At 40.6% G+C, this 22,797-nt stretch overlaps 1 protein-coding gene across 1 annotated transcript in view; it reads left to right on the forward strand.

The window, feature by feature from the left end:
* LOC124717352 (E3 ubiquitin-protein ligase UHRF1-like) overlaps nt 1-22,797 on the forward strand; it is a 168,114-nt gene that overhangs the window by 12,003 nt on the left and 133,314 nt on the right. Inside the window, exon 3 of the mRNA XM_047244181.1 lies at nt 16,995-17,036. Within this exon, the coding sequence (XP_047100137.1) occupies nt 16,995-17,036 (42 nt within the window). The remainder of the gene's footprint in view (nt 1-16,994; nt 17,037-22,797) is intronic.

Here is a 22,797-nt window from a genome sequence, read left to right on the forward strand (position 1 = left end):
ATGAAACATGTCCCAAATTTTATTTGTCACAATGAAGACACTTGACGGCAGTATGCTTTACCACACAATGACTTTACAAGCATTACATCAGTATTGGACATTGGTAATCAAGGAAGATGTCTGCAGCTTTAGCTCCAACAGTGTGAGATTTCTTCATGGCCTCTCCTCCTGCGTCCCCTCCTTCATCACTTTCATCATAACTTTTCTGCACGCTTTTTATCTTTTTAGTTTTGTCGCAAATAGTTGCATCGCAACATTGTACTCGGCAACAGTGGCTTCCTGTGAAGAACCTCAGTTCACCTTATGTCTGATTTCGAGTTTCTATTTGACATCTAACATAAGGTGCTTTTTTTCAGAAGCCTTGACAATGAACAGTAAAAAAGTGACAATTTCAAACATGTGTAGTATTGTTTAACATTGTATTTAATAATAATGTTGTTACACATGAGAACTCAGTATTGTCATCATTTCTGCTTGAGCAACTAGAAGCTGGATGTGAGCCGGATTACTGAGAGGCCGGACTACTGAGGGCCGCATTAGCGAGAGTCTAGGTTATTACCAAAGTACAAAGGACAACTAAAACAAGCTGAGAGAGATATATGTTCAGTAAACAAGATAAAAATATCAAAAGTGTCATATCTCAGTGAGGAACTTGAAACTATCAGCACAAGTCAGGAGCATGTTGAGGAACTTTGGCTCAAGTTTAAAAGAATAGTTGAACCTGCTCTGGCTAGATATTTACCCAGTAGAACAGTTCATAATGGAACGAAACCTCCATGTTATACAGTCACTATAAGAAACTTTTAAAGAAACAGATATTTTTTTATAATATGTGTAAAACAAAGTGTTGCACTATAAATACAGAAATGCTGAATGAAACTTGTTTATCTGTCAAGAGAGCAATGTGTGATGCCTTCAATGACTATTGTGGCATTAAATTGCCAAATGACATTTCACAAAATCCAAATCAATTCTGATCTGTGTAAAGGCTGTTAGTGGTACCAAATTTAGTGTCCAGTCCCTAACGAACGAGGCAGGAACTGAAATTGAGGGTAGCAAAGCAAGAAATGAAATGCTAAACTCTGTTTTCAATCATTCCTTTACAAAGGAAAACCCAGAAGAATTACCCCAATTAAATCTTCATGACACTGAAAGATGAATGAAATAAGTATTAGTGTCATGCTGTTGAAAACAGCTGAAATCGTTAAAATAGAGTAAAGCTCCAGGCCTCGATGTAATCCCTGTCAGATTCTATATTGACTTTGTGGCTGAGTTAGCCCCTCTACTAAATATAATCTATCATAGATCCTTCAAACAAAAAATTGTGCCTAGTTCTTGGAGGGGAAAAAAACCACAGGTCACACCCATCTACAAGTACAGGTGATCCATAAAACTACTGTCCACTATCCCTGACATCAGTATGTTGTTGAATCTTGGAACATATTCTGAGCTCAAACATAATGGGGTATCTTGAACAGAATGACATTGAGGATAGCAAATAGTTCAAATGGCTCTGAGCACTATGGGACTTCACTACTGAGGTCATCAATCCCCTATAACTTAGAACTACTTAAACCAAACCTAACTAACCTAAGGACATCATACACATCCGTGCCCGAGGCAGGATTTGAACCTGTGACCGTAGCGGTTGCGCAGTTCCGGACTGTAGCGCCTAGAACCGCTCAGCCACTCGGGCCAGCCGTCAATAGCAGCCAGCACAGTTTTCGAAAACATCAATTATGTGAAACCCAACTCACATTTTCTCACATGACGTAGTGAAAGCTTTGTATCAAGGTAAATAGGTAGTGTTTCTTGATTTCCAAAAAGCATTTGAATCAATACCGAACCTACACTTATTGTCAAAAGTATGATCATATCGGGGTATCAAGTGATATTTGTGACTGGATTGAGGACTTTTTGGTACAGAGGACATAGCATGTTATCATGGATGGAGAGTCATTGTCAGATGCAGAAATAACTTCGGGTGTGCCCCAGGGTAGAGTGCTTGGATGCTTGCTGTTCATGTTGTGTATTAATTACCTTACAGACAATATTAATAGTAAAATCTGGCTTTTTGCAGGTGATGCAGTTATATATAATGAAGTACTATCTGAAAGAAGCTACATAAATATTGAGTCAGATCTTTATAAGATTTCAGCATGGTGCTGAGTTTGACGGCTGCCTCTAAATCTTCAGAAATGTAAGATTTTGCTCTTCACAAACTGAAGAAACATAGTATCATATGACTATGATGTCAATGAGCCACTGTTTGAATCAGCCAAGTCTTGCAAATACCTGGGTGTAACACTTTGTAGGGATATGAAGTGGAATGATCACATAGGTCCAGTCATGGGTAAAGCAGGTGCTAGACTTCAGTTTATTGGTAAATACTGGGGAAGGAGATTGCTTGCAAATCATTTGTGCGACCAGTTCTAGAATACTGCTCAAGTGTTTGGGACCCGAAGGGCAGCACGAATGGTCACAGGTTTGTTTAAACCATGGGAGAGTGTCACAGAGATACTGAAGGAACTGAACTGGCAGACTCTTGAAGAGAGACGTAAAGTATCCCGAGAAAGTCTATTTACAAAGTTTCAAGAATCAACTTTAAATGATTCCTCTAGGGATATACCACAACCCCCTACTTACTGCTCACATGGGGATCATGAGGATAAGATTAGACTAATTACTGCATGCACAGAGGCATTCAAACAATTATTCTTCCTGCGCTCGATATGTGAATGGAACAGGAAGAAAACCTAGTTACTGGTACAATGGGGTGTAACTCTGTCAGAGCTCTAGCCTGTCAAATAGATTAAAATGGTTTAAAAAATTTTAATTTCTGCGGATGCAGATAAGACTGGCAGAGAAAGAAATTGCAGCTGTATTTGTGTGGCATTTATTTTGCCCCCACAGTAGTATTCCACAATCCAGGTGGACATGGAAGAATCCGAAATATGCATGTAGTAGAGTTCTTTACTGACAGAGCTCCTAAGGTTGTACAGCATATTGCTCACTCATTGCAGTGGGACACACAAATTTCTTGTGTGAGTATCCCAGATGAATGTTTGATCTGTGTGAAATCTTAAAGTCTGGATGTAGGAAAAAAAGGGTTTGGTCATTTGAGCAGATCAGCCATGATGAGTGCAGGATCTGTTTGATCTACCTCTCCCCCTCCCCATACTGTTGCCAAATTTATTATAGATGACTAGAACTTTCATAGCTGAGCATTTTTTGTTGATTTTTTAAAATTTGTTCTGATGTGATAATGTCATTAAAACAGTATTCTATCCATTGAGAGGTTAACACTTAAAGAAATAAAAAGAACGTTTTATGATGGTTGGTATTCCTAAAAGTATGTTTTTAATTTTTTAAAGAAACTGTTTCTTGCAACTTACTTGACTCTGAAGCCTCATTTTTAGTGCTGCGTAATATAAACTCCTTACAAAGCTATTGCCATTAATTTCTCTTAGTGGACACCACCATTATTGTTGCTCTTTTGTTAATAGGATTGACGTATTATTTATTCCAATCGTCATTTCACCTTCGTTGTTTATTAATAAGTTGCACTAGCTCCATTCTGTACCAACCTTATAGGATTGTCTCTATGCCTAACAGCTTTCCTTTATTTAGTTTCTTGTACTGTTGTTACTCTTTCTCCTATTTAAATTTTCTAATTCCATTCCTGTCAACACATTGTTTTTTTTGTATTCTTTTCCACTAGTACTCTGATCAGATTTCTGTCAAATCTTTCTCATCAATCTGGATTATGTCAACAATATTTTCTCTTCTTTTGTGAAGTTCTTTTTGTAAATTTGTTTTATATTATTTTCCATGCATATGAAACTTCCATCTCTCGTATAATCTTATCTGATTGTTGACATTTTGCTGTTTTATTGAAAATTGACATGATGAGACCATATGTAACAATTAACATGTATCTTCGCATCTGCCTTTCCACATTTTGCTCTTATTTCTTATCTTTTGCCCTATCACCCCCCACCCCCATCCCCTACCTCTCTCCATTTTCAGTTTAGTTTATATTTCCCCTATCTACCTGGTTATTGGACTTAGTCACTTAAAATATATTCGCTTTTCCAATAGTGTCTTTTACCCTACCCCTGCCCCCTCCTCTCTTTTCAATCTAGTGTATGTTTTCCCCATCTTCATAGTTATTGGATTGTAGTCACTTAAAATATATTCGCTTTTCCAATAGTGTCTTTTGCCCTACCCCTGCCCCCTCCTCTCTTTTCAATCTGGTGTATGTTTTCCCCATCTTCATAGTTATTGGATTGTAGTCACTTAAAATATATTCACTTTTCCATTAGTGTTTAAGCTTGTATTTCTGCCCATTGCTGATCTGGTGGTGTCGAATTTTTATATCTTACCTTTCCTAGAATTTCATTTGTCGTGTTGTGAATCTGCTTTTTATTTGCAGATGATATTTTTTCTGCAAAATAGTGATCAGTAATGAAACCAATCTTCCATCTGGGATGCCCTTAAGAATTTAAGAAAGTTATTGCAGTTGGCCTGTAGTGAACAATAATACATCTTTAAATTTCAGAAGATAGCTGCGATGTGCAATGATTTTAAATTTAAACAACGTCTTATTGGCTGTGAGGCCCAACCTAAAGAAAATGATTGTAGATTTTAGTTTAAAACTTTATATTTTGTACTTTAAGTTTGCATGCTTTATTTCTTCACTGTGCTAGTTGCTTATTAACTTTCCTGTTTTGTTTACACCTATACAGAGTGTCCTTGGAGTCTTTTTCGGCAGCCTGTCTGAATAAAATCTTCTCGGTGTTCAAGCCGCATCAGTTTGAATAAAATCCCAGAACTTTCGATGACTGTGTCTACCTTTGGTGTCAGGACGCGTTAGCCATTGAGAACTTGAGAATTTTATTTGAACTGATGCGGCATGAACACTGAGAAGATTTTATTCACATATTCAGATTATTCCAAAAGACTCTTTACAACTTTGATCACACATATTTCAGAAATGGGGATAGGAAGGAACATGCAGTTTGTAGCATAATGTTCACACACACCTATAATTTTAGTAACCATTTAAAATATTTCAAGGCGTGCACCATGTCTAGCACACAGGATATCTAACCAATATTCCAATTCCTCCCATCTCTGACCTAGTACATCATTGCTCCAATGGAACCTTGTAGTTCCTGCATGTACCCCACTGGGGGTCTAGTAAATAGCATTATTCATAAAGACCCAAATTAAAAAAAGAAAAAGTCTAATGGGATTATGTGTGCATCACTTGTGCTAAGAGATTTTGGTTGTATGTAAAGTATGCTATTGGCAAGACACAATCAGTGCTTTCTCTGCACGACAACAATGGAAATACTATTGATGGTGGTGCTAAATCAGTATTACTAAACACAGCCTTCCGAAATTCCTTCACCAAAGAAGACGAAGCAAATACTCCATAATTTCAATCAAGAACAACTGCCAAGATGAATAACATAGAAGTAGATATCCTCGGAGTAGAGAAGCAGCTTAAATCACTTAATAAAAGCAAGTCTTCTGTTTGAGACTGTTTACAAATGAGGTTCTTTCAGAGTATACTGATGCAGCAGCTCCATACGTAAGTCGCGTACAACCGCTGCTCGATGAAAGATCCATATCCAAAGACTGGAAAGTTGCACAGGCCACACCACTATTCAAGAAAGGCAATAAGAGTAAAACCACTAAATTACAGGCCCATATCATTAATGTCAGTATACAGCAAGATTTTGTGTTGTGTTTGAACAGTAAGAATTACTGTGAAGAGAACAGTCTAGTGACACGTAGTCAATACAGATATAGAAAACAATGTTCTTCTGAAATACAAGTAGCTCTTTACTCACTTGGAAGTATTGAGTGTTATTGACAAGGAATTTCAAATTGATTCTGTATTTCTAGATTTCTAGGAGGCTTTTTACACAGTACCTCATAAGCAGATTTTAATCAAATTGCTTACTACTTATGGAATATCATCTCAGTCGTGTGACTGGATTTGTGATTTCCTGTCAGAGAGGTCACAGTTCATAGCAATTGACAGAAAGTCATCGAGTAAAACAGAAGTGATTTGTGGCATTCCCCAAGGTGGTGGTATAGCCCCTCTACTGTTTCTTACCTATATAAATGATTTAGGAGATAATCTGAGCAGCCATCTTAAGGTTGTTCGCATGAGGCTGTCATTTATCATCTTGTAAAGTCATCAGAAACTTTCTCCACCAAATGCGCAAATCTTTTGTTGACGCCGATCTTATAATCAAAATAAGATAAGGGTAATCAGAGCTCACACGGGAAGATGTAGGTATTCATTACCTTCTGCGTGCTGTTCGAGAGTGAAATAATAGAGAATTAGTGTGAAGGTAGATCGATGAACCATCTGCCAGGCACTTAAGTGTGATTTGCAGAGTAGCCATCTAGATATACATCAAACAATGGAAAATACAGAATGGAATGTAACAGTATTCTGAAAAGGAACGTTGCTACTCACCATATAGCGGAGATGCTGAGTCACAGATAGGTGCAAAAAAATACTGTCACAAATAATAAAGCTTCCAACCATTAAGGCCTTCATCAACAATAAACGTGCACGCACGAACGTGCACGCACGCACGAACGTGCACGCACGCACGAACGTGCGCGCACGCACGAACGTGCGCGCACGCACGAACGCGCGCGCACGCACGAACGCGCGCGCACGCACGAACGCGCGCGCACGCACGAACGCGCGCGCACGCACGAACGCGCGCGCACGCACGAACGCGCGCGCACGCACGAACGCGCGCGCACGCACGAACGCGCGCGCACGCACGAACGCGCGCGCACGCACGAACGCGCGCGCACGCACGAACGCGCGCGCACGCGCGAACGCGCGCGCACGCGCGAACGCGCGCGCACGCGCGAACGCGCGCGCACGCGCGAACGCGCGCGCACGCGCGAACGCGCGCGCACGCGCGCACACACACACAAAAAAAAGCATGTGCGCTCAAACGCAACTGTCACACATAACTGCAACCTCAGGCAACTGAAACCACACTGCAAGCAGCAGGACCAGTGCACAGGGGGCATAAAGGAGCATTCCCCTCGTAACTCAGCACCACCTAGGACTGGAGCAACTGAATTACCTTCTCTGCCAGGGTTTCGACTACCTTTAGCCGTGACCTAAAATGAGAAATGTCCTGCCCACTATCCTTCCCACCCCTCCCGCAGTGGTATTCTGCCGTCCACTGAACCTACACAATATACTCGTCCATCCTTACAAATCCCTGCTCCCAACCCTTACCTCATGACTCATACCCCTGTAATAGACCTAGATTCAAGACCTGTTCCATACATCCTCCCACGACCCTCGTCTGGTCACGAACTTCACGTATCCGGTCAAAGGCAGGGCTACCTGTGAAACCAGTCATGTGATCTAAAAGCTAAGCTGCAATCACTGTGCTGCATTCTATGCACAAGCTGTCTGTGTGCATGAATGGCCACCGACAAACTGTGGAAAAGAAATGAGTGGACCACCCTGTTGCTGAACATGCTGCCGGACACGACATCCTTCATTTCAATGACTGCTTCAAAGTCTGTGCCATATGGATCCTTCCCACCAACACCAGCTTCTCTGAATTGCACAGGTGGGAACTCTCCCTGCAGTACATCCCACGTTCCCATAACCGTTCTGGCCTCAACCTTCATTAGTCACTGTCCTAACTCATCCGGCCCCTTCCCTGTTCCCATTCCAACACTACACAACCATCATTCCACCGTTACACTCGGTCTTTTCACTTCTCTCCTTTCCCACTACTTACTCCTCTCCACCCCCCCCCCCCCCCCCTCTCCCGACCTCTTTCCTACCCTCCATCTAACCTGCAGCACTTCACTGTCCACTATCCCCACCATACTATCCTCCCTCCTCTCCGCCCCAGCCTCCTCCTTACCCCCACCCAGTCTCCACTTCCACTGGTGCCGCTGCTTGCAGTGTGGTTTCAGTTTCAGTTGCCTAAGGCTGCAGTTTGTGTTGTGTTGTGTTGTGTTGTGTTGTGTGTGTGTGTGTGTGTGTGTGTGTGTGTGTGTGTGTGTGTGTGTGTGTGTGTGTCTACTGTTGATGAAGGCCTTAATGGCCAAAAGCTTTATTTATATGTGGCAGTCTTTTTGTTGTGCCCATCTGCGACTCAGCACCTCCACTATATGGTGAGTAACAACTTTACGCTTCATAATATTGTTACATCTAGATACAGATGTAGATAAACTTGTCCTCTTTATGACCCCTCCATATTCCTTCAACCTTGTGTACTGCTTTCTGATGGTTGGATGTTATGGTGGTGTGCTTCAGTAACGTGTCCAGAAGTTCTACTGAACCTTTGTGTCAGATTTGGTCGCTTTCAGCCGTTCCACAGTGTTCCATTTGATAGGGAGGAAGGAGGAGACATTTTTGTCAATACTTAAACTGTAAAAACAGAAATAAAATCTCAGGAGAGTGTGTGAGAGGGGAGGGGTGGGGAGGGGAGGGGAGGGGAGGGGGGGGGGGGAAGGAGAGAGAGAGAGAGAGAGAGAGAGAGAGAGAGAGAGAGAGAGAGAGAGAGGGAGGACATTATGCCTCTACCTTTCTATCTATGCCTATTTCTGAAATTTACATGATAAAAATTGTTACCATACTTACTTTTGTCAGGCATTTATATCTATTGGTTTATAAAGGGCTCCTCTAAATTTCTTATACATTGCAGTCTTCACTGATATCAATCCATTGAGCACCTGTTAGCCACTTTCCATTATGACATGGTCACAGATTTAAGCTTAAGAATTTACTGCTTAAAATGTCACGTTGCTTTTAACCAGTAAACCCCCTATTCCTTAAGGAATCCCATCTATAAAACAGCTTCAAACTTCTGATTACTTTACAAATGAGTTAATGTGTTGAATATTTGACTTTAATCATGTAAGTGAAAAAAAATTATGAAAGATTTAAAATTACACTTAAAGTTTGTTGGAAGTTGCTAAGTGCTCTCATTATTAAACAGTGGAGGAATATAGTCTGGGTAATTTGTTCTCCATATTAAGCAAAAGCTAGTTTTTCATGCATCTAAATTTTTTTGACTTCATAAGTCCGACACTACGAGGGTCTTTTAATAAGTAATGCAACACATTTTTTTCTTTTCTTGGCCTGTTTCAGTTGAAAAAATATGGAATTTGTTGTGGCACATCCTGAAATATTCCCACTTCAGCCCCTATAGTTTCATAAAGTGCTGATAGATGGCAATGCTATATGTAACATTCAAAATGGTGTCTGTAATGGAAGTCCTTTCCAAGCTGTCATTGAGTCTCTTTTGGTGGAAAACCAGAGCATTGATGATATTCTTAGGTGCTTGCAGAATGTCTGCAGAGACCTGACAGTGAACAAATGCACAGTGAGTCATTGGGCAAGGTGTCTTTCATTATTGCAACAAGGTCACGCAAACCTGTCCGATGTCCCATGTGCTGGTTGGTCACACACAGCTGCCTGCAATGTTGCAGTTATTCGAGTTAACCGGTGGTTTACAATCGAACACCTTGCTGCTCAACTTCTCCTTCTCCATGGCAATGCAAGGTTTCACACAAGTCTGTGCACTCAAGAGGAGTTCACAAAACTTCATAGAGCCCAGATCTTACACCGTACGACTTCCATATGTTTGGTTCAGTGGAGGATACACTCCACAGGAAGCAGTGCATGGATGATGGTGAGGTTATTTATGCAGAAAGATGATGGTTCAGATGTCAACCAACAGGGCGATACCATATGACCATACAGACCTTCCCAGTACTGTAGTGTAAGGCCGTTGATATTGAACGGAGGTTACATTCAAAAATAGGGTTTTGTAGCCAAAAGAGTGGGGAATAATATGGTGTAATGGAATCCTGAATAAAACCAACATACTTTCAGAAAAAAATGTGTTGCGTTATTTATTGAACATACCTCATAAGTATCGTAGTGTATATACTTCTGGAGGTACATTCTGCCTGATATGTAGATACTGTCTACAAACTGCATTGTGAATAAACTTAGCAGTATAGAAGTGATAAATTAAAAATCATGTCTGATGCAGTAGTTTTACTGTGTGAATAGCAAAAATGTAGCATGTTATAAAAATTTTTCCTTTCATCAATTTGTGTGTGTGGGGGGGATTGACAATGAGAAAAAGTTTTGAAAAGGTTTGAAATTATGTCTTAAATTTGTTGGGCATCAGTATGTGCTCTCATTCTCAACTACAGCTGTTTACTTACAGCTGCTTAGGCCTAATTTTTCTAGTGTGCATATTTAGCGTTATACCGCAGTTGTAATTGCATTTGCTATAACTGATTAAATATGTCCATTAGGGTGCTTTTGAAGCTCACAATTAAAAGTTTTTGTTTTATTTGCGTATTGTTCCAGTAATCGCGAAAAGTTCTTTTCTTTACATTTCGCGGCTTTGCCTTACTTTCCGAGTGTGCGTACTTAGCGTTATACCGCAATCTTAAGTGCATTTGCTATAGGTTAACTGATTAAATATGTTCATTAGTGTGCTCTTCAAGCTTGCCATTAAAGGTTTTTCTTTTATTTTCATATTCTTCCAGTAATTGCAAAAAGTTCATTTTGGTTACATTCGGCTATTTAGGCCTAGTTTTTGAACATGCTTATTTAGCATTATACCACAAATTTAAGTGCATTTGCTAATAGTTTACTTACATATTAGTTTCCAAAACATATTTAGTGTCCTTTTACATCTGTATTTAATATGCTACTGTTATCACTTAGTAAATCTCTTAACTAATTTCCAAACTACCATGGATACTAAATGTACAAGCTGCAGTAGGAAAGTTAGTTCAGGGGTTTTGTGCACCTGTTGTGACAGGTGGTTTCATTGGGGAAATTGTAGCGGCATGGGAATTGGGGAAGCAAACGAGACTCTTCCATTATTTTGCAGGGTTTGTTAAAGAGATAGGATTATAGCTGAACAGGAGGAGAAAATTAGTGCCCTTCAGGCTGATTTGGACAGTGTGTGAGAGGAACTGAAGAGGTTAAGGGGGCGGAGGAGGGTAAACAGTGGTGGGAAGTGGTGGCTGGGAACAGGGGCCACAGAAAGAGAACAGTGTCTAACAGTTTCCCAATTGGCACAGCCAATAGATTTACCTTGCTACCACAGTTAAGTAAGAAAGAGGCTCCAGTAGAAGTAGATGATGTTAAGATGCAACAAAATCTCACTAGGAAAACAACTGTATCAAAAAGAGTAGAAAGTAAGAGGAAAGCTCTGTTGCTAGGTAGCAGCCATGGAAGAGGTGTGGACCAGATTTTGCAGGAAAAATTAGGTGACAGGTACCAGGTCACAAACTTTTTCAAGCCAAGTGCATGTCTTACCCGGGTGGTAAAGAATATAGGTTCCTTGTGCAAGGGTTTCTCAAAGCAGGATCATGTGATGAGAGTGGGTGGAGTGGGAAACAGTATTGATAGGGATCAGGGCTACAGTATTGAGTGTGACCTGGTGAAAATAGCCTCTGCAATGACCCATACCAATGTTGGGCTGATGCCTACTTTCGTGCGGCATGATAAGCCCCAGTTGAACCACTCTGTTAGGTGGGTAAATATGGAGTTGTATCAGTTGTGTAGGGCGGCTACTCTGTCAGACATTGGATTGGTTCCTGTCGAGGCTATTGATAGGGGGGATTTCACAAGGCATGGCCTAAACCTCAGTAGAAAAGGGAAGGGTAAACTGGCAGGGTTGTTAGCGAAATCCATAAGGGGGGACACTATTACTCATGGATATACCTCTTTTTTAGACTAATATCAGTGTCCAATGAGAAGTTCAGGCAGGCAGGTGCTAAAGAGGTCTAAATCTCACAAGATTCTCACGACAGTAAAGTAAATAATAATGTTACCATTTTTCACCAAAATATTCCGGGATTGAAGAATAAAGTAGATGAGCTCCTGGTTTGTTTAGATGACATTGAATCTGATAATGTAATAGATATACTATGCCTGTCTGAGCATCACATTGTGTCTGATATGGAAAAGGTAAATATCAGTGGTTATAAACTAGCTGCACGTATGTGTAGAGAGAATAAGGTGAGAGGAGGAGTTGCCATGTATGTCAAAAGTTATCACTGTGTAAAAAGCTTAGATGCAAAAAAGTTTTGTCTAGAGCAACATATGTAAGCATGTGCCTGTCAACTTAAACTGAAGGAGAGCTCTTTGATAATTGTAACAGTATATAGGTCCCCTTCAGGAAACTTTCATTTATTCCTGGAAAACTTGGATGCCTTGTTGTGCTATTTGTTAGATAGGGGAAAGCAAATTATTATTTGTGGGGACTTCATTGTTGATTCACTGAAAGAGTGTAATAGGAAGAATGACCTGCAAGTCTTGCTCGGTTCTTTCAATTTGACATCTGTCTTGATTTTCCTACTCGGGTAGTAAAGGACAGCAGCACATTGGTAGATAACACTTTTATAGACCAAGATAAGTTTTAAAACATAAATTCATGTCCTGTTGAGAATGGCCTTCCTGATCATGGTGCTCATCTAGTTACAGTATATGACATAGCTCCATTCAGTAATTCAAAACTACTCTCCAAAGTAGTGCTTTCAATTAATGACTCAACAATTAGAAATTTCAGGCAAAATCTTCAGCAGTTAGACTGGGATGAGGTGTACAAGGAACCCGATGCTAATTTAAAATATAACTTATTTCATGATACACTTGTAAGAGAATTTGAAAACTGTTTCCCCAAGAAAGTAGTCGAATCTAATTATAAGAAACCAGCAAAAAACCTTGGCTTACTAAAGAACTAAAAATATATTGTAACCACAAAAGGGAACTGTATCTAACAACAAGAAAGAGTAATGACCCAGAACCAGCCAAATATTATAAAAACTACTGTGCTACATGAAGAAAGGTTATTAAAAAGTCCAGAAGCACGTGAATCATGTCTGAGATTAATACCCCTGATAACAAAATCAAAACAATTTGGAATATTATTACAAGGGAGACAGGGCAACCAAGAGTACAGGATGACGGCATTACCATCAAAGCGAATGGAAACTTGACAGACAACAAACCGGAAGTCAAAAACATTTTGAATAATCCTCTTTTAAATGTTGTAGAGAAAATAGGATCTAAATATTCATTAGAAGATGCAAGGCAGTTAATGGAAGACGCCTTACCCACACCATTTGATACAGTTGAAATTCCACCCACCTTTTCTTGTGAAATTAGGAAGATAATAAACTCTCTCAAGAATAAGAGCCCACATGGAATTGATGGCATTTCCAGCAGGATAATAAAAGCTTATTCCCAAGAAATAAGTGGGATTCTTAGCCACATATGTAATAGCTCTCTGAAGCAGGGTATTTTCCCAGATAGACTGAAGTATGCCATTGTTCAACCACTGCATAAAAAAGGGGATATGTCTGATGTCAACAACCATAGTCCAATCTCTCTTCTGGCTGCCTTATCCAAAATTCTTGAAAAAGCTTCACACCTTTGTAAAAATAAAGTTTTAACAAAATGTCAGTTTGGTTTCCAGAAAGGTTTTTCAATGGAAAATGCTATATATATTTTCTCTAATGAAATATTAAATGCTCTGAGTAACTGGAAGTCACCCGTTGGCATTTTTTGTGATCTCTCAAAGGCTTTTGATTGTGTAAATCATGGAATACTTCTAGATAAACTCAAGTACTATGGTATGAATGGGACAGTGGTCAAATGGTTTAAATCATACCAAACTGGAAGAGTGCAGAAAGTTCACATAATATGCAAAAAACTGGTGATTTCTCAATCTGGGGAACAATCAAGAATGGGGTGCTGCAGGGTTCGGTCTTGGGTCCTCTGCTGTTTTTAATATATATTAATGACTTACCATTCTATGTTCACAAACATGCAAAGCTGGTACTTTTTGCCGATGATAAAAGTATAGCTATCACACCCAACATACTAGAATTAACTGATGAAATTGTAAATGATGTTTTTCAGAAAATCATTAAGTGGTTCTCTGCAAATGGGCTCTCATTAAACTTTGACAAAACACAGTATATACAGTTCCACACAGTAAATGGAATGACACCATTGATAAATATAGATTTCGATCAGAAATCGGTAGCTAAGGTAGAATATTCAAAATTTCTCGGTGTATGCATTGATGAGGGGTTGAACTGGAAAAAACACACTGAAGATCTGCTGAAACGTCTGAGTTCAGCTACTTATGTTATTAGGGTCATTGCAAATTTTGGCAATATACAGCTCAGTAAATTAGCTTACCACACCTATTTTCATTCTCTGCTTTCGTGTGGCATCATATTCTGGGGTAACTCATCATTGAGTAAAAGAGTGTTCATTGCACAAGAGTGAGTAGTCAGAGTAATTGCTGGAGCTCATCCAAGATCATCCTGCAGACACTTATTTAAAGAGCCAGAAATCTTCACTGTAGCCTCACAATATATATATATTCACTTATGAAATTTGTTATTAACAATCTAAACGAATTCAAAAGTAATAGGAGTGTACATGGCTACAACACTAGGAGAAAGGATGATCTTCACTACTCAAGGTTAAATCTAACTTTGGCTCAGAAGGGGGAAAATTATGCTGCCACAAAAGTCTTTGGTCACTTACCTAATAGCATCAAAAATTCCTGACTGGCAACTCCTTCTACTCATTAGATGAATTTTTGGATATAGTAAGTGGGTAATCCCCCCCCCAAAAAAAAAAGAAATTAAAAAATATTAAGTGTCATGTAATATTTTGTGTAATGTAATATCTTGTATAGACACCTTTTATTAACCTGACACATTTAACAACATTACGAAGTGTTGTATTCATGATCTATGGAACAAGTACTAATCTAATCTACTGGATATATCAGATTTGCCACAAAACAAACACAATTTCAAACTGTGATATTTGCCTTTTTGTGTTAAACTTTTAATACAAGATTATAGCTGTTAAGGAGTAGATTATAACAGCATTTTTAAATTTGGTTAGCAATCATATGAAATATTGATAATCAAATTTTTGTTGCCAGTGGAAGCCATTAGATAGATGCCCAGCAACTGGCACTAGATTCTGGGTTCTAGGGTAGTCGCTTAGTAATTACACTGAAGTGCCAAAGAAACTGGTGTAGACATGTGTTTTCAAATACAGAGAGATGAAAACAAGCAGAATACAGCATTCCGGTCAGCAACACCTATATAAGAAAATAAGTGTCTGGAGCAGTTGTTAGATCAGTTACTGCTGCAGCAATGGCAGGTTAATCAAGATTTAAGTGAGTTTGAGTGTGATGTTACAGTAGGTGCATGAGCGATAGGACACATCTTCAAGGTACTGATGAAGTGGGGATTTTTCCGTGTGACCATTTCACGAGTGTATAGTGAATATCAGGAATCTGGAAGACATCTAATCTCTGACATCGCTATGGCTGGAAAAAGATCCTGCAAGAATGGGACCAACAATGATTGAAGAATTGTTGAATGTGACAGAAGTGCAACCCTTCCGTAAATTGCTGCAGATTTCAATGCTGGGCCACCAGCAAGTGTCAGCGCCCGAACCATTCAACGAAACATCATCGTTATGGGCTTTCGGAGTCGAAGGCCCACTCATGTACCCTTGATGACTGCACGACACAAAGCTTTACACCTCACCTGGACCTGTCAACATCGGCATTAGACTATTGATAACATGAAACATGTTGCCTGCTTGGACAAGTCTTGTTTCAAATTGTGTGGGTGTGGAGACAACCTCATGAATTTGAGGACCCTGCATGTCAGCAGGGGATTGTTCAAGCTTGTGGAGGCACTGTAATGGTAATGGTGTGGGGCATGTGTAGTTGGAGTGATATGGGACCCCTGACATGTCTAGATAAGACTCTGACAAGTGACACATATGTAAGCATCCTGTCTGATCACCTACATCCATTCATGTCCATTGTACATTCAGATGGACTTGGGCAATCCTAGCAGTTCGATGTGACACCCCATATGTTCAGAATTGCTACAGAGTGGCTTCAAGAACACTCTTCTGAGTTTAAACACTTCAGCTCACCACCAAACTCCCAAGACATGACCATTATTGAGTATACCTGGGATCCCTTGCAACATGCTGTTCAGAGGAGATCTCCACTCATTCGTATGCTTACAGATTTGTGGACAGCCTTGCAGGATTCATGGTGTCACTTCCCTTCAGCACTACTTCAGACGCCGGCCGGAGTGGCCGAGCGGTTCTAGGCGCTACAGTCTGGAACCGCACGACCGCTACGGTCGTAGGTTCGAATCCTGCCTCGGGCATGGATGTGTGTGCTGTCCTTCAGTTAGTTAGGTTTAAGTAGTTCTAAGTTCTAGGGGACTGATGACCTCTGAAGTTAAGTCCCATAGTGCTCAGAGCCAACCAACCAACTACTTCAGACATTAAGTCGAGTCCATGCCACGTCGTGTTGCAGCACTTCTGTGTGCTAGCTAGGGCCCTACGTGATATTAGGCAGGTGTACCAGTTTCTTTGGCTCTTAAGTGTATATGTGATTGATTTAACATTTTCAGCTTTAATAATACAAATTTACACAAGATATCATTCATTTTTGACAAGATTTATATTTCAGAATAAAAACAGCCTTGGTTGCAAAATGATTTAATATAAGTGACATGTTTCACCCTTTTGGGCATCATCATATTGTGTAAAAATAGCTGGATATGTAACTCATCCATCATAAAGTCATACAAAATGGAGAATGGATGTAACAGTATGTGGATATGTAATCCATCTATCATGAAATACAAGGTCGACCTTGACTACACTGACTGACTCCACCATAGCAGTACAAAATAGGGCCACACTTACAAAGCACATGCAGTATGAATTGCATGCAGCACAATGTCCATTTATATTACTGAATTTATTGCTTAATTATAAATAAAAATTTTTATATGAGATATCAAAGCTGTCGTGTATTATTAATTTTTGTGTACCACTTTTAATTCTTACCGTACTTGTTTTGTTGCAGTTGAGGGCTTTGCCTCAGATATCAGAGAGTAAACACTTCAAGGTGAGTGCTGTTACTTGAATTTTGCTAGAATGTATTTTTCTTGTTGTTGCTGTAATTGGTGGTGGTGGTGGTGGTCTGTAAATTAATCTGTTCTGTGGAACAGATCCACTTCATCAGTAACTCGAAGATGATGTGTCCTATCACTCGTGCGCCTACTATAACGTCACGGTCAAACTCGCTTAAATCTTGATAACCTGCCATTGCTGCAGCAGTAACCGATCTAACAACTGCGCCAGACACTTACTGTCTTATATAGGTGTAGCTGACCGCAGTGCCGTCCTATTAACAGCTTCCTTCTTTTAGTCAAGTGTGCCGTAACACTCCTTTTCCCCCAATTTGATTTAGTACCTTTTCATTAGTTACATGATGTACTCGTCTAATTTTCAGCTTTCTTCTATAGCACCACATATCAAAAGCATCTGTTCTATTCTTGCCCGAATTACTGACTGTCTGTGTTTCTCTTCCATGCAATCCTACACTCCTAACAAATACCTACAGAAAAGACTTACAAACACTTAAATTTATAGTAGATGTTAAAAATTTTATAGTTTCCACAAATCAAACAATGGAAACTCCAGGGTGGAATATCAGCGGTGTAAGGAAAAGATTGCTGCTTACCACAAAAATGACACAGTAAGTTGCAGACAGACACAACTAAACGACACATACATTCATAAAAGCAACCACATCTCACACACGTGACTGTCGTCTCCATCAGCTCAGTCTGGAGTTAGGTAAGAGCGTAGGGAAGGAGATAGGACAGACAGGTACACTGGAACAGTGTGGAACACAAAAAGAGGATGAGGGAATGTGGAAGGTGCAGGGACAATAGGTTGCAGTGGGTTGAGGCCAGGATAATTTCAAGGGTGGAGAATTTATTCTTAGGACAACTTCCATCTGTGCAGTTCAGGGAAGCTTGTGGTGGAAGGGGGCCATCTGGATCTTCTCCTCCACCACCAGCTTTTCTGAAATGCATAGATGCGAGTTATCCTAACAAAACATTCTCCGCTCCTGATATTATCCCTACCTCAATCTACGGTAATCTACTGCCCCCACACCCTCCACCCAACAGTTTCTGCCCCTTTGTCATATCACCTCCTCCCATCTTGCATTCCCTCATCCTCTTTGTGTGTGTCACCCTCCTCTCCTTTTCTGCTCCAGTCCACTCCACTCCCTGCCCTTCCCCTCCTTTTCCGCTGTCCCCCTCTTTCGCTCCCTGTTCCTTTGTCTTTTTCTTAAATGCTTTTCTTGCTATTGTGAGTCTGCATTCTATATCTACTTCAGTCATCATCTGTTATTTTGCTTCCAAATTTGTAAAAACTCTGTTATTTTAGTGATTAAATTATATATCCTGATATAATGTGACTGTATACTGTTACCTTTCTCACATTTTATGAGCATTTCATATCCTCTTCTAACTGTTCTTCCAAGTCATTTCCCACCTGATAAAATTACAATGTTGTTTGTAAATTTTAAAAGTCGTCCCCCCCTCTACCTACCCCAGTTTCTCCTAGGTTTCTTTCACAGCTTGTCCATTGTAAAGATTGAATAACACCAAGGACTGTCTACAAACCTGTGTCATTCCCCCTCCACTACTGCTTCCCTTTCATGTCCTTGACCCCTTATAACTGTAGTCTTGTTTGTGTACAAGTTGTAAATAATGTTTGACTCCCTGTATTTTATCCATGCTACCTTTACAATTTCAATTAGTGTATTCCAATAAACAATGTTAAAAGCTTTCTCTTAACATACAAATGCTATGCGCATTTGTTTGCATAGAATGCTGCATGCATAACATCTGCGCTGGACAACAACAAAAGAGTGGAATACACTGAAGGGAAGGAGGAAACTAAATTCAACTTCCAGGGTTGAGAGGGTATGGGATGTTATTTCAGTGGTTACAAAATTGAGTCAGTTTGACAGTGAGCTTGGCAGTATGAGCCCATTTATTAATATAATGTCGCACCCCTCTGTCCTGGATGCACGGGCTGGTTTGGTTGTGAAGGGTGTCATGACACCATTTTAGCCTCTCGTGAGGCAAGCTGGCCCACAACTGTTGTAACTTTTTCACAATGTCCTGGGGATACTGGTACAGGGATGGAGTTGATGTCCAAGCTGGCCCCACCTCAACATCAAGGAAACAGTCCAAGGCAAAACTTGTCATATGTGGATGAGCATTGTCCTATTGAAAAATACATAATGATACTGTCACACGAGAGGTAAGACGTGAGGATGCGGGATGTACTCGACATACTGCTGTGCCATCAGAGTTCCCTCAGTGACTACCAGCCGTGACCTGAGGTCATACCTGATGGCTCCCTACACCGTGATGCCAGGTGCGACTCTGCAAATCATTGGAACACTGGGACCTCTGCCCAGTGTCACTGTCATTTCACCAACGATGCCGATCTGGGGTAGTGCAGAACCACAATTTCTCACTTAACACAATGTGACACCATTCACTAGCAGTCCTCACTTCCCATACTTCCGGGTCATGACACCGCTCCAAACTCCAGCCATTTGTGTTATGGTGCAACGGGACCTATGCTAGGGATAATAATTACCTAGTCTGCTAGTATCTAATGGTGGTGTGGGGTGACACAGAATGTTGTGTGAAGCCTTCAATGACTACCATAGTAGAATATTACCAAATGATCATTCACAAAATCCAAAGAAATTCTAGCCATAGTTAATGGCTGTTAGTGGCATCAAAGTTAGTGTCCAGTCACTCAAAAAGTTCCTTTACAAAGGATAGATATTAGTGTCAGCTGTGTTGAGAAACAGCTGAAAGTGTTAAAATTGAACAAAGTCCCAGGGCCTGATAGAATCCCTATCATATTCTACACCCAATTTGCAGTTGAGTTAGCCCCTGTCTTAACTGTAATCTATTGTAGATGTGTCGAACGAGAATTTGTGCACAGTAGCTGGAAGAAATGATAGGTTACAACTGTCTACAAGAAGTGTAGCAGAAGTGACCCACAAAACTAACGCCCAATATCCTTGACAGCTTTGTTGCAGAATCTTAGAACATTTTTAAGGTCAAACACAATGGCCTCATACATGCCAACATAGATCGTGCGAAACCCAACTCACACTTTTCACACCTGGCATTCTGAAAGCTGTTGGTCAAAGCAGTCGGGTAGATGCAGTATTTCTTGATTTCCAAAAGGCATTTGACTCAGTATCACATCTATGCTTATTATCAAAAGTATGATGATGTGGGTTATCGGATGAAATATGTGAGTGGATTAAGGATTTCTTGGTAGGAAGGACACAGCATGTTATCTAGCATGGAGAGTCATTGACAGATGTAGAAATAATTTCAGCTGCACCCCAGCGAAACATGTTGAGCCCCTTGCTGTTTGTGTTTACATAATGATCTTGCCAACAGTATTAATAGTCACTTCAGACTTTTTGCACATGATGCAGTTATCTAGAATGAAGTGCAGTCAGAATGAAACTGTACAAATATTCAGTCAAACCTTGATAGGTTTCAAAGTGGTGTAGTGATTAGCAATTTGCTTTAAATGTTCAAAAATGTAAAACTGGGCACTTCGGAAAATAACATACAGTAGCCAATGAATATAATATTAATGAGTCAAAGTTGGAATCTGTAAACTCATACCTCATTGTAACACTTCGTAGGGACATGAAGTAGAATGATCACATAGGCTCAGCCCTGGGTTTATTGGTAGGTTACTGGGGAAGTGAAATCAGTCTACAAAGGAGACTGCTTACAAATCAGTTGTGCGACACATCCTAGGATATTGCTCGAGCATGTGGGACCTGTACTAGGACTAGCAAGGCATATTGAGTGTATAAAGAGAAGGGCAGCATGAATGGTCACAAGTCTGTTTGACCCATGTGAGAGTGTCACTGAGATGTTGAAAGTTAACTGAACTTGTATACTCTTGAAAATAGACAGAAACTATACCAAGAAAGTGTGCTAACAAAGTTTCGGGCTCCAGCTTTAAATGTTGAGTCCAGGAATATACTAGAAGTTCAACATATGGCTTCCATAGGGATCATGAGGGTAAGATTAGATTAATTACAACATGCACAGAAGCATTTAAACCATCATTTTTCCTGCCCTCCAAATGTGAATGGAACAAGAAAAAGCCCTAATAACTGGTACAGTGGGCTGTACCTTGTGCCATGCACTTCACAGTAGGTCATAGAGCGTGGATGTGGATATAGATGTAGAGGTAGATATAGAGTCCATTACCGGTTCATGGATGGCAAGCAGATTTGGAGGGGTTACCGTGTGCTCAGTGCATAATACAGTGATCTTCCATTGTGGTGGTCAGAGGTATTCTACTGGAACCTCAATGATGAGTTTTCCTGCTGTCAATATCCCACACAATATATCTTAAAGCCACTGTCCCATCAAAATCCTCCACAAATCTGAATATTGCACAGTTAAACCTGCCAGCCAAATGGAGGCCCACAATGAGGTCCTTTTCAAGCTACATCAGCAGTTCTGTCTCACAAGAGTACATGAAATCTCTGTCTCTCACACAGTAATCACTCGAGGCCTGATGCTGTTCACACCCTGTATATATCCTTATGGGCCTGGTAGCAACACTAAACATGAACACCACTAATATACTCCGATGCTCGTTTTACGTGTTACGGAAAATTGCACTATTTATGGGCATTGGTTGGCTTACTAGATATACAGGGAGCAGTACCTCACAATAAACTTAGTTTCGGTGCGGGCAGTGGCAGGTTAGACCTAAGCTGTTTTAGCTTCCCTGTTAAAATCAAATCACCGTTTTAGACGGGTCAAGTCCACTTGTACCAGACAACAGACTCAAGTGGCGAGTTTTCCATTACAATGGGGAGGGGAGAGATTCGTGAGTCAAGGCTCCGAGCACCCTGAAACAGTGAGTTCAGAGATAATGTCACAGGACTCTCTGGTAAGTGTATGGATCTCACTTATGTATTTATATGATTTAAACACACAATATGATTTAAATACACACACACACACACACACACACACACACACACAGCTACTGTCATCTCCGGATGTTGAAGTGCAAATGTGGTGCACAGGTGTCAGGTTTGGGGTGAGTAGTATAGGGTACAGAACAGAGTTGGGGCGGGGAGGGATAGCAGGTAGAGGTTTGGGAAGGCACTGTAGGGCTTGCCTGTAGTAGAGTGCTTGGACATGACAGGGATCTGTGAGAGAGGAGACAACTGGAGAAGAGGTAAGGGCTGTGCAAGTGAGTCAGGGTGATAGCAGGTGTGGGTGAGGCTGGATTTGGAGCAGGGAAGGAGATAGGCAGTTGGGGACAGGATCTGGCAAAGTTTGAAACCAGGAAGGTTACTCGAATGAATCGTGTGTTGTAGGGAGAGTTACAACTGGTGCAGTTCAGAAAAGGTAATGATAGTGGGAAGAATCCGGATGGCACACAGGCTGTGTAGCAATTGTCGAAGTCGTGCCCACCGTGCTGTGCAGCATACGTCTACATATATACTCCGCAAGCCACTGTGCAGTGCGTGGCGGAGGGTACCCTGTACCACTACAAATAAAACGAATGTTGGCAGCCGTGGAATTGTTCTGCAGTCAGCTTCAAATGCCAGTTCTCTAAATATTCTCAACAGTGTTTCTCAAAAAGAAAGTCACCTTCCCACCCATTTGAGTTCCCGGAGCATCTCCGTAATACTTATGTGTTGTTCGAACCTACTGGTAACAAATCTAGCAGCCTGTCTCTGAATTGCTTTCATGTGTACCTTTACGAGCTGGCATCCAAAA

The sequence above is a fragment of the Schistocerca piceifrons genome, chromosome 9 (assembly GCF_021461385.2).
Source record: "Schistocerca piceifrons isolate TAMUIC-IGC-003096 chromosome 9, iqSchPice1.1, whole genome shotgun sequence".
Lineage (NCBI taxonomy): Eukaryota > Metazoa > Arthropoda > Insecta > Orthoptera > Acrididae > Schistocerca > Schistocerca piceifrons.